This window comes from Lepus europaeus, chromosome 14 (assembly GCF_033115175.1).
Source record: "Lepus europaeus isolate LE1 chromosome 14, mLepTim1.pri, whole genome shotgun sequence".
Classification (NCBI taxonomy): Eukaryota; Metazoa; Chordata; class Mammalia; order Lagomorpha; family Leporidae; genus Lepus; species Lepus europaeus.
The window spans coordinates 58,693,375-58,706,062 of NC_084840.1; the positions used below are offsets into that span (position 1 = coordinate 58,693,375).

General features: G+C 34.8%; 1 protein-coding gene across 1 annotated transcript in view; it reads right to left on the bottom strand.

Moving 5' to 3' along the window:
- RYR2 (ryanodine receptor 2) overlaps positions 1-12,688 on the bottom strand; it is a 776,922-nt gene that overhangs the window by 58,873 nt on the left and 705,361 nt on the right. The window contains exons 83-85 of the mRNA XM_062210679.1: positions 12,492-12,568; positions 10,160-10,233; positions 47-127 (exon numbers count right to left, since the gene is read on the bottom strand). Coding sequence (XP_062066663.1) covers positions 47-127; positions 10,160-10,233; positions 12,492-12,568 — 232 coding nt within the window. The remainder of the gene's footprint in view (positions 1-46; positions 128-10,159; positions 10,234-12,491; positions 12,569-12,688) is intronic.

A 12,688-nucleotide genomic window follows, 5' to 3' on the forward strand; every position in this document is an offset into this window, starting at 1 on the left:
ATTAACAGATCTCTTCTATTATTGAGCAAAATATTTAAACACAAACCTGAGTTGTGTCCCTCACAGAGTAGTTGCAAGAATCGGAAGAGGTCACAGGTGAACTCGTCATCCTGTAGAACCTTTTCGCCTGTGGGAAGTCCAAAGGGATGAAATCTTACCAACAACCCCAGCCTGGCCCTCCCTTTGGATCCCCACCTCCATACAGCTTGCATGTTGGTCTAGCATTGTTATGAACCCAAAACAGTCACGACTCATAGCCATTTTTCTATCTGAAGCTCGTTAGATCATGCGCTTGGCAGATAGATGTACATTTTCTTTGTAAGAAAAGAACATTTGAACCTTGAAACTGAGATTTCTCTCTGTTAACAGTAGCAGCATGGGCTTGGCAACATTTTACAGACAACCTGAAGGTTTAAATATTTTTTTTCTTTCTTGTTTTGGAAGATCATATGATCTCCATATCTTTTACAATTGGTAAAGTTAAATTTGCTTTGTTCCCAGGGTATGGCTAAATTATTCAATGGAAAGCATTGGATGTATCCATAAAACAGGACCAAGAATTTTTATTATTCTTAAATAATAACTGAAGGATTTCTGCGAAAACTGTAAGTCACTAGAAAATATTTAGTAATTCATTTTAATTAACTCTCATCAGCTTGTCTACTGACTGGAAAAGTAGAGACATGACTGACTGGAGCATTATTTCCAGAAGAAGGGGATCTTGGGAAAAGACTTCATTCTCAACACCAAATCAAAACAAAGACTAGTGGCTCATGCTGTGAGAGCTAACTCTGACCAAGAAAAGGTGAAAAGGAGGGAATTGCCCAGTCAGAGCTCACTCTGCATCACCAAAATCTAAAAACACTTGTGGAGCAATGGTGAAGCTCAGATAGTTCACCTAGATTTTAATTTCATCACAAGTCACTTTGAAAGCAAAAACACAAGGAAAGAAACAAACACAAAACAGCACCACACAAATGAAACTTGATTTTATAAACATAAAGTGTCAGTGGAAAAAAAAAAAAGTGAACATTATGAATTTCTGCTCCACAAGCTAAATTTGTCTGGAAAACAAAATGACAGAAATAAAAGTTTAGCCAGTGAATGAATGTACTTATGCATTCTAAAAACAATAACTTTTTCACAGACTGGAAATACTTTGGGCTAGGAAAGAAAACTATGCAATGATACATGTGTTTAACTAAAATTATGAACGTTCATAATGACGGAGAGCTCATGGACTTACCAGTCCGCAGTCTGTGACTTTCAAAGTGAGAGGCTTCATGTAATGGTAGGGTTAGGAAGCAAAACCATTTTGAAAACTAATATAAACATTAAAAAAAGTACATAAAATCACTGCACTCATTTCCCTGTTAGCCCACAAGATATGATCTTTGGCGACCAAGCTAAAATCACCAAGTATACAAATCGGATGTGGCAAGTGTAAGGGTTAAAGGCACACTGTCTCCATAAATGGCTGATAAGTCCACTCCTCAGTGTTTAAGTTCATGACAAGATAGGTAAGAAAGGGAGAACAGTTTAAGCTAACAAATAAAATTCTTCATTGATGACATTAGGCATCATTTTTATGAGTTAAAAGAGCTTTAAAATATTTGAATCAAGATATCAAGACTTAGTAATATTTATTGATTCTTTACTTGGAAGGCCATCTGCAATATCATTTTTTTTTGCAGAAAACCAAATCAGTAAACCATGTATACATTTTCAATGTTCATATATTCAATGTGAAATAATCTTTACTAGAAAGTATTCAGAAAAGTTGACATTGAAATAATTATCATGCAATCTACCTGTGTACCTAAAAATGTTGTGTGCAAAGCATATGATTTATAACATAAGGTTTCATTTTTGGCTAGCATGCAGAGAATTTCTTGACTGTAAACCCAAGCACATACAAGTAATTTCACTTATGTAAAGACACACTGCACATAGCAGAACAGAGAGGGGCTGAAGGGAGGGGTATAGTTCAGGTCTTCATTTACCACCAGGTGATCCGATATAACCTGAGGTGCTACTGCTTAATGAATATACTACTATCAGATTAAAATGCTGCCATTTCCCATGCTGCAAGTAAGTGATATAGTAACAGAGATGGATGATGGCTTTATGTCTGCAGAAGGTACAGGATTAACGGTCTGTTTTGTGATGTATGCAAAAGAAATTCCATTGTATGATGGAAACTAAGATTAGTAACAACAAAATGGAGTAACATGTAGTTGAAATTGCTCTTACATTCTTCAAATATTATTTGTAATAGCTGCATGAGGACTCAAAATAAATATAGTGAGGTGCATTTCTTTGGTTTCATTTTTTAAGGGATTTCGGGTTTCTAATACTGTAATAAAGGGAGAGTTATTTCAGTATTGTTGCTGCTGCTAGATTGGTTCTCACATATAAAATGAGGATAAAATATCCTCATAAAATATATCTTCCATATCACTGGTTCTTCATAATCTGTAATAATTTTTACAAATTGTGAAAAGGGTTAATATATTAGGAGTAATGGCAAGAAGACTAAATAAAGATGGACACAATATGACGAGCTGATGAATGTAGTTATTTGAATACATGTATTATTTGTATTTATATTTTCTGAAAACCATCAATTTTAATAGACCAACATGGTCTCAAAATTCTACATTCTCACATTGGAATAAAACTAGGAAGAATTTGTTTATTCAACCTAAGGGTGAAACAGTAAATTGTATTTTAGAGAACTAATAGAGCTAACATACTTTTAAAGGCCACCATTCTATTCACAATTGGCTTATCCAATTAATTTAGATGTATACAAGTATCTGCTTAAATAAAACAACTGTGCATGCGTGAGTGTATGTGTGTATGTCTAGTGACACTCTAAAATACCCATGGACATCCCTCGAAATTCTTAGCCTATTTTCCAGAGAAATCTTGGTGCAATTGTTCATAATTACTAATAATTTACAATGATTAATAAATTAATAAAAATTAATGGAATAATTTAAAAGAATACAGAGTATGTATATAAAATAATTGAATCAGGATAAATAGATTCCAGAACACTAATGTCTCCATTGCTACAAGGCCTTGTCATGTCAATAATTCTAATAACACAAATATAAAAGGGTGAGCAGCATGAAACTTAACACTGGCCAAATCAAAGGAGTACCTATCATCTAATGCTCAATGTAACTCAAAAGTACCCCCTGCCAGAAAAGAAATCATTCTGATTACTGATCTTTAGAAGATTTTATTTTGTACAATGACAAAAATTAAGAATTAATCTTTAAGATATTTTAACTAGCAAAATGTCAGATATTTTATTCCACATTGGTAATTTAGTGTCACTGCTTAAAATGGCTTAGATATAGCTTCTTCAATTACATTACAATTCAACTAACAAAACAATAATTTTTTTTTTTTTTTTGACAGGCAGAGCGGACAGTGAGAGAGAGACAGAGAGAAAGGTCTTCCTTTGCAGTTGGTTCACCCTCCAATGGCGGCAGCAGTTGGCGCGATGCGGCCGGCGCACCACGCTGATCCGAAGCCAGGAGCCAGGTGCTCCTCCTGGTCTCCCATGGGGTGCAGGGCCCAAGCACTTGGGCCATCCTCCACTGCACTCCCTGGCCACAGCAGAAAGCTGGCCTGGAAGAGGGGCAACCGGGACAGGATCGGTGCCCCGACCAGGACTAGAACCTGGTGTGCGGGCGCCGCAAGGCGGAGGATTAGCCTATTGAGCCGCGGCGCCGGCCAAAACAATAAATTTTTAAAGTGGATTTATATTTTGCATTTGACTACAATGTGCTAGGCATTGTATTAGACATTGTATCTCAAGATTTCATTTCTGGTTTATAATTTATAAATTATAAATTAGGCAAATATAATCCTATTTTGTAGTTCAGTAAACCAGTGGGAAATTAATTCAAATAATGTCATACAGCTTTTAACTAATAAAAGATTTAACTTTAATAAACTTCAGTAAAAATTCATTAAATATGTTTGCCCTCTGCCAGGTACTTTGTGAGGTGGGACAGTCTCTAACCTGCAGAAGTTCACAGGCTAATGTAAGAACAAGCAATAAAACAGATAATTTTACTATCATACAGCCTTTCTGAATTCTATACACTATATTTTCTAAACTTTGTAAAATCAGCATGAATACCTAATAAAATCTTCAACTAACAACCATGGCACATACTATGTGTTATTTAAATCATGAATTGAAACTTATTTTCATCAATTTTAGGATCCAAGAAAAACTTTCTATATATATATGACATAGAAATTCAATTCACATTTCTTAGTTTCCTCATTGATATGGGGATTAATAAACTCCTTGCTATTGAGAGAATCAAACTTGTTCAAGCAAATAAATGTGCTTTGAAGTCTGCAAAGCACAAAAATGAAAATAGAGGTATCAATGTCCTAAAACCATAGGTCAAATGTCTCAAAATATCCAAAATACAGAATTTTAATAGGCTATGGGTATGATAATTGGTAAATTCCACTGAGTGCATTTATTTAAATTTAATTAACAACCTGACACCATTATATATTTTCAGATCCTGAGATTATAAAAATAACCACAATGCAAAATATATTAGGGATATACCAAGAGTAACATAAATAAAGTACATCAAAGACTTAAACAGATTAAAATAGCTGTGGAGGAGGAATCTCTCTGATTTTTAAATGTGGTTTGCAGATTATTTTTCTTTTAGTCTAAACCTCTCAGCTCATATTTCTCTTATTGAAATCCTTACTGTCCTTCCTCCATTCCATTCATCAATGTCTTAGCTGAACACTATGCCTTTTACACTGTGATACCCCTCTTAGACAGTGTTATCTCTGCCATTTTTCAAAAATATCAATCGAGTTATAATACCCTACTGATGAACAGATGAATTCCTTTAGCTGTAATCAAGAGCAGTCTGCCCTGAAGAATCCCCTACAATCTATCTTAGACATATCTCAGGGCTCCCCCAGCGCCATGCAGGAAGTGGTACTGGTCACACTCAGTAGAGGTCTCAGTCTGTGGGACAGCAGCATTACTGAGCAGTGAGTAACATGTGCACTCTCATGTTAGTGTACTGTACCAGTAGTACTGCTTGAATGAACAATTTGAGGAATTTAATTCCAGTTGGATCATTTAACACTATACACAAATTACCTATTTAATGGCCCTAAGTGGCCTGGGAGGAAAAAAGGCACAAACTCCTTGATACAGCCTAAAAGATCCCTTAGAATCTCCTATACACTACATTTTCACTCTCTAGTCTGATCACTTCCCTACAAATGCACCAGGTTTGTTCCTGCCCTCTGGCCTGTGTTATACCTTAAACTTTGCATATGCCTTTCTCCACACTGAGAGGTTTTTCCCTTCCTATCCATCAGAGGGACTCCTACTTTAGGGCAAATATTACTTCTATTGTGATGCATTCTCCTACATCCCTGGGAGGATATACTTCAATTAAGTTCCTCTGCACAAACAGAACATTAACGTTAGCTGCTTACAAGCGGATCTATACATTACTGAGCTCCTATGATCTCCAATGGCTAGGACACCATCCAGCACACAATAGCCACTTAAATTTAAGTGAGTACTTCAAAATTTAAAAGTGTGTGAAGATGTTAAGAAAACTTAACATTACAGGCTTTCCATGAGGAGTGAGTTTACTCATAGGAATGCAGAATAATGTGGGCAGAATACTAGACTACATTCCTGAAAATATTTTGAAAATCTTGGGTGAGAGGTAGAAAATAAAAAATTAAGCAGTAAAAATTAGTAAAGAGAGAAAAGTTATGGTAGCTAATTCTTAAAGATCAATTTAACTCCTTTGCTTAATTTATTAAAATGAATTTTACTTCAATTTCAACAGAAATTTGATGAGGTCACCATAAATATATTAGTAAGAACATCAATACAAGTATTATCAGTCACAGATGGAAATTTGGAGAAAGATAATTGGTAGTTAGCGTTTTAGAAAAAGAGCTTTAAATCAACTCATTTCTAAGAAACGAGATGGACTTTGAAACTTCACATTACCTATAAAATCAAAGACCACCACACAATGATCAAAAATAAAATGCAGTATATTCTGCCATATTTCAGAAACTTTCAAAAGAAGGAAAATTGCACTTTCAAGCCCATAATGATTTGATAATGAGATTAAATGGTTCTGATAAAAAATTAAAATCTAAGGATGGAATGAAATTTTGAATATTCATATATAGCTTTTTGCTTTTGAACTTCACGATTCCATTAAAAGAAAACACATGTGAATATAAAATATACAGAAAGGACAACATTGAGCACATCACAAATCCACCAAACACATCTGCTAAAGTTTTTTTATTTGCTTGCTTTGTTTTAAATGAGTAGGAGGGCCAAGCTTTTGCAAAAATGGGGGAGATTTAGTAAGGACAGGTAGGAATACAGGGCAAGTGTACATATTAATGGCAATAGAAAAAAGAATGTCATAATTAGTCTGAAACCTTTTTATATAAATTGTCAAGAAACACATAGTTTCCAATGGTCTCTTAACACCACCACAAAAGGAATAACTGAAAAATTAAAAAAAAAAATTCTGAGACTTCAACAATAATTAATAAATTTGGCAATAGATTGATATTCTAAAGGAGAAAAAAGAACAGTAAAGGGCAAAAATGTACAAGCTACAACATTGGACACAAAATAAAGCCCTGAAAAATATGAAAAGATAGGGGTAAAGTGATTTGGCTCCTGGGCTCTCTAAAACAAACAGTTGGAGGCAGAATGCCTGCATTTCCATCTTGGCCCTGTCACTTCGTTATGGGAACCCTGGACAAGCCAAAAGAACCATCCTGTCTTTCAGTTTCTTTATGTATAAAGCTGGGGTCATGACTGCCCCAGTTTGAGGATTGTGTGTTTAGCAAAAAAATTGTATGCTTAAGTTTACATTTTGCCCATGTTGTAATTAATTTACGTATCATCATCAGGAAGAGATTTAGCCCAATAAAGATGGTGGTTCAGGATGGAGAAACTTGAGATTTAGCAGATTATTTTCTCAGTGCTCCCTCAATGCTATCTGGGCCTTAATGGCATCCATAACACATTTCCGGTTTTTAGTCTTTTTTATACTTTCCAACAGGGATGACTGATTTTCCTTCTCTTAGGCAGGCATAAGCGTTTCATAACTTTGGTAGAATCTAAAAGAAAAGAATGTCTTCCTAACCAAAAATTTAAAAATATGCCGAAAGAGACTCAGTATAGTTCTTAAAACAACCTGGGAGATAGTATAATATTAATAATTTTCTCATGATAGGTCTCTTGATTAGGTAACAGCATATATTCAAAAAGTACACAATTTAAACTAGAGAGCTTTGTTGATATACAAGGGTCCTTCCAAAAGTTTGTAGAAAATGGAATTAAAAGTTATGTTTATTTTGCTGTAAAGTAATTTGAAATCCATTCAAATGAGACATATGGGGGACTTCACAAGATTCATGAAAAAATGTATTATTAAAAATACCGCACGGATTTCAATTTTTTAACACAAAAAATTATTTTAATTCAATTTTCCATGAAATTTTTAAAGTGACCTCGTATCAAGTACTATCCAAAAATCTCATCACTTCTTGGTTACCATTGAAAAGCATGTTTTTAAAAACCACTTTGAAATATTAATGTCACCTTTGTTATGGTATTAGTTTGAAGCATAAATCATTGCTGTTTCTATTGCTCTTTGAATTCAGTCTGAATAAAGGAAGTTAGTTTTTTTGCAAAAAAGATTTTTTTTAATCTTTGATATTTCCAAAGAAGTAGAGAAAAATCCCTGTAGACCTCCCAGTACTTGGAAGGCAGCTGGCAGAGCACACTCAGGAGGAGTTCAACACATCCTAGTTCTCCTTGGCTCTATCACTGATTTCCTGTGCACCAGTCAGTGCAGCCATAAAGCCACAGTGTGTTCAAGACAGAAACACTACAGGGAGACTAGGGCACACATTCTAACATTCATTCATCCACACAACAATTGCAAACACAGGGCCCACTGGAACATACTTTTAAAGAAAAGAAACATAACAAAACAAATATAAAAACATAAAGGAAATGTTTGATGCCTCTTTGTAACTAGTATATTTATAACTGTACATCCTCATAGAAAGAAAGGGAAAAAAAAGTAAAGCTAGATATATAAATTTTTAAAAACAGCAGGATGCATAATGATAGAAATAAAATAGTCTACTTGATAAAACAGTCTACAAAAGGAAAAATGCACATAAACTATCATTATCAAGTCTCTACACAAAGCTAACCACAAATAAAAGAGCAAATAAATAAGAGGTAGTTCATTTTTAATAATTACCACGCTCATGAGTGATGACTGAGGAAGGGAAGATAGTACATTTACAGTAGTCGAAAGAAAAGGAAATGGGAAAAAAGAAAGAAGTTGAGATTGTGGTTTTGTTTTGCTATTTGTAAGGAAATAAAATACAAAACGTGTTAATCAGTTTGGGCAAATATCTTTTTGTGTGTTGAAAAATAATACACAAATTAAACCAATCTCATACGGAGAGATGTAAATAATTCTCACCTCAGAATGGTTACTCTGTTATTTTGTTTGGGGATGCAAAAACATCACTCCTTTCCATATTTGGCTGACAAAGGATAGGAAGCTGTATAAAATAAACCTGAGTGACTGTGATTTCTTTATAGGAGCTGATATCAACAGTAACTAGGAACGATGAATGGAATTCTGGGTAGAGATGTTAGAACACGATACAATAACTACAGGGAAAACAAAATTGATTTCGAATTCCAAGACATGGAAGTCAGACTTTGGACAAAAAATTCATTCCTTTTTCAGCATTTTACATCTGAACAATGGCCAGGACTCTAAGAGATAGTAGACATAGGCAGATACTATGTGCTCTGAGATTTGCAGTGGCTGCGAGTCCTTCAGATGGGCACTGAGTTCTAGAGGCCAGAAAACCCAAGTTTCTATTGATGCTAGCAATTTTTCTTGAAGGCAGCTAACTCAATTGAGCAACCAAATGACCTATATTTGATGATTGGACTTACATATTCAAATGCCAAGTAGAAAATAAAATAATAGAAGAGCCACTTAGTTGTAGCACTATTAGACTGTGGATAGTGATTAACATTAAAATATAGGAAGAAATCTGTAGATTTTTTTCCTATTTGTGGGAACAAAATATACAGAGATAAAGAGATTAGTTAATTATAAAATATTTCAGAAAGTAAAAAAAAAATGCTAAAATGACAGATGGGAGACCACTTATTTTTTATATAATGTTAGTGTTATAAAAGACCCACTTTTCTAAAAGTAACATTGACAAGATGACAAGTCCAAACCATGCCACAGAAACACAGATAAACACAAAGGTCTTACTAAAATTGAAGTAGTTAAAAAAAGACATAAAGCATAAAGAAAAAAATTAAATTAAAGATTAAACACATTCTTCTTAATAAATAATTCTAAAATGAATGGTCAGCATTGTTTATTTCATTTTTAAATGCATTCCGTGCTACACTTTCTAGTTTATACCCACATCTCTTAGCAGAGAGAAAAATTTTAAGATTGCACTCATCAGTATTTGGTGGCATGTGCAAATCCAGCAATCAGAATTATTTAAACACAAAAATTACTGTATCTTCTTTCATCAAACAATCGGGACTCAGAGAGACGTATGGATATGTGTGAGAGCAGAATAATGGTTTTAAAGGGAGGAGTTAATAAGATTAGTGACAGGAAGACGGGTCTGAAAGAATTACTATGCTAAAGACACAGAATATGAGAGTCCAAGGGTTTGTTAAAGTGGCTAAAGAAACTCAAACATTGTCTACAGCAGTTCATCCATGTGCTTTATGCTTTAGAAATAATTTTCCTATAAGGGATCTTTACCCCATTATACCTTTACCCTTTAGTAAAAACCAACTAGGGGAAAGGGCACTGACGATAGATTTGGACAACAAGTTAATGACTGATGTGGAGGTCATCTGGGGCTGTGACCCATGAGGGTGACAATTCTGAAATCTCAAATGAGTCACATTCAATTTTGAAATAACCATGCATCTCTCTCAAAGAGGTAATTTACAATTGATCCATTTCACACAAGAAGGGGAATAGGTAATCCTTTTAATGTAAGTGATTAGTACCTGATCCTTCCTCTGTCACCATTCCAAGTCCTTCAGCTTTGTTTTGTCGTTCAAATGCATTTAAGTCAAGAACACTGTAATAATAGGAGAACAAGATTTAGAGGACTAATAGGACTTTTTTTTTTTTTTTTTGTTCAGGAGAGCAAATGCCTAAATACTGTGTATTTTGAAATGTTAACCAAACAGTAACATTAGCAATGAAAACACATCCCCATTCAGTGCTTACCAACCACATTTTCCCAGTCGCACGCTAGCATCCATAGGTTTCATTGTGGGGAATGTATTACAATGTTAGCAGAGACTTGAAATAATCATATTTCTGTAGTTGGAACAGCTTATCACATTAAGTATCTCCCAGGTTCCTTAGATAAATGCTATCCAAGCAGTTTTAAATAATGTAAAAAAAAATGGAAGCAATTATCACAAATTAGGGGAAAAAAGAAATATCCAACATTGAAGAAAAGAGAGAGAAAGGGCCTTCAGACTCCCAAATAGAACTCATAGAATTGTTTTTTAAAGAAATAGACAGTATTCATTTTCAAAGCTGAAGATTATACTTGAATTCGTTCAGATCTTTATTTAAGCACAGGGAAGACTAGTTTGGTAGAGGGAGAGAAGAGTGTGAAGGCCCCCACAAAAAACCCTGATTTTAGATGTGATATCAAGGCTTTCATTCCAGTTTGTTATTGTCTTCTTTAGTACCAATCTTTTAAATTCTTGCACTCTAGTAAGTAAGCTACCTTTTATGTGTTAGCAGTTTATTTTCTGAATATTTGTAAATGGTATTTTTTGTTTAACTGTATAATGTTCCTTAAGTTATGCCAATGTACTTGTGCCACTGACTTTTCTGTATGTATGAAATATATAAAACTTGTATAAATTAAATAAAATTTAAAAAAATACTCAGTTTACACAACTGATACCAATTTTTTTACTGCACTTCAAATAAGTGGAAACATAGTTACAAGATTGATCTTCAACTCTGCCATTCATGCTCCTATGCACATTAGGCTAAGAATTCCACTTTGAAGGTTTGAGAGCATCTAGGACTTTGAATGGCATATGGCATTTCTGGGAAATATAAGTAGAGGCCATGTATTGCTTTCTACAAATAACTGCTCCTTATATTAAAAAGAAGAAACAAATACTGAAGTAGTTTCATGATTTGTTTGGCATTACAGGAAGCAGGCTTTGGTGCTACGTATTTTCAAATGGTTATGTAAGCAAAGCTGAACTGTAAATTCTTTTCACTTAGAAAAATGTAGATAAGATTGTAGAATGTGTTTAAGACTACTGGTAGGGGGAAAAGTGGGTTTTACTAATGGATCTTTCGTGGCCCCATGATTTATCCATTCCTTGAACATTTTTAAAAAGTGGAAAGATCTTTTTCTTTTTCTTTTTTTTTTTTTTTTGCAGTTTCTCATTCTTGTTTTTCAAAGGAGCAACAAATCCCAAGCCCTACAGATGGCTTGTATTGAACTTTCACATTTGAATTACAGATTGTTAAACATGAAAAAAATATTTTTTGAGCGGGAAGGAGGGAGGGAAGGACTAGAGGGGGAGAGAGAGAATGAATATGAATGCACATAAGCAAACTCCTGCGGGCTAGTTCACTCCCCAGGTGAAGTCAGCAGCAGGAACTCAGTTCAGGTCTTCCAGGTACATGGAGGTACATGGCAGCAACCCAACTACTGGAACCACCACCATTGAACCATGCACCACCACTGAATCAGCAGGCAGCTGGAATTGGTTAGGAACCGGAGTAGGAACCCAGGAACCCAAGAACTCTAATGTGGGACACAGACTAAGTGCTAGGCCAAATGTCTCCTCCAGGAAGACCATTTTAAAACGTTATTAACTTTGGGTAACTTGATAATTCAAAGTTGACGTATACCCTAAAACCAAGACACTGCCTATTGTCTCACTTTAACCATTGAAAACTCATTTTTGTCAAATTATCATCAGCATGTAAAACAAACACTTAAAAAGAAAACATAACCACAGGGATCGGCTTAGTAGTTAAGATAGCAATTAAGACCCTCATATCCCATATTAGAATTTGATTCCCAGCTCCAGCTCTTGATTCCAGTTGCCTGCTAACACAGACCTTGGGAAGTAGCACTGATGATTCAGGAAACTGGGATTCAGCTACCCACATAAGACCTGAACTGTTTTCTGGTTTCTGGTTTTGGCCTCTAGCCTCACCTGGAGCTTTTGTAGGCATTTAAGCTATTAACCAGCAGGTGGAAGCACTGTCTTTCTTCCCACAAATCAATTATTTGAAAAACTATAACCACTGGGTAGAACCAAAACAAAGCAAGCATATTCTTACCTACATGACTGCATCAGTCCAGCGAGGCTCTGAAAGAAGCCCACATCCTTTTTCTCCTTGAGGTAGTCAAGCATTTTCTACAGAAATATAGAAACCAGTGGCCACTGAACACACATTTTTTTAAACTAAATATAGAAACAAAAAATACTTTCTATTCTGAAATGATAAAACTATTTGTTGAACTCCTTTGCCTAGAG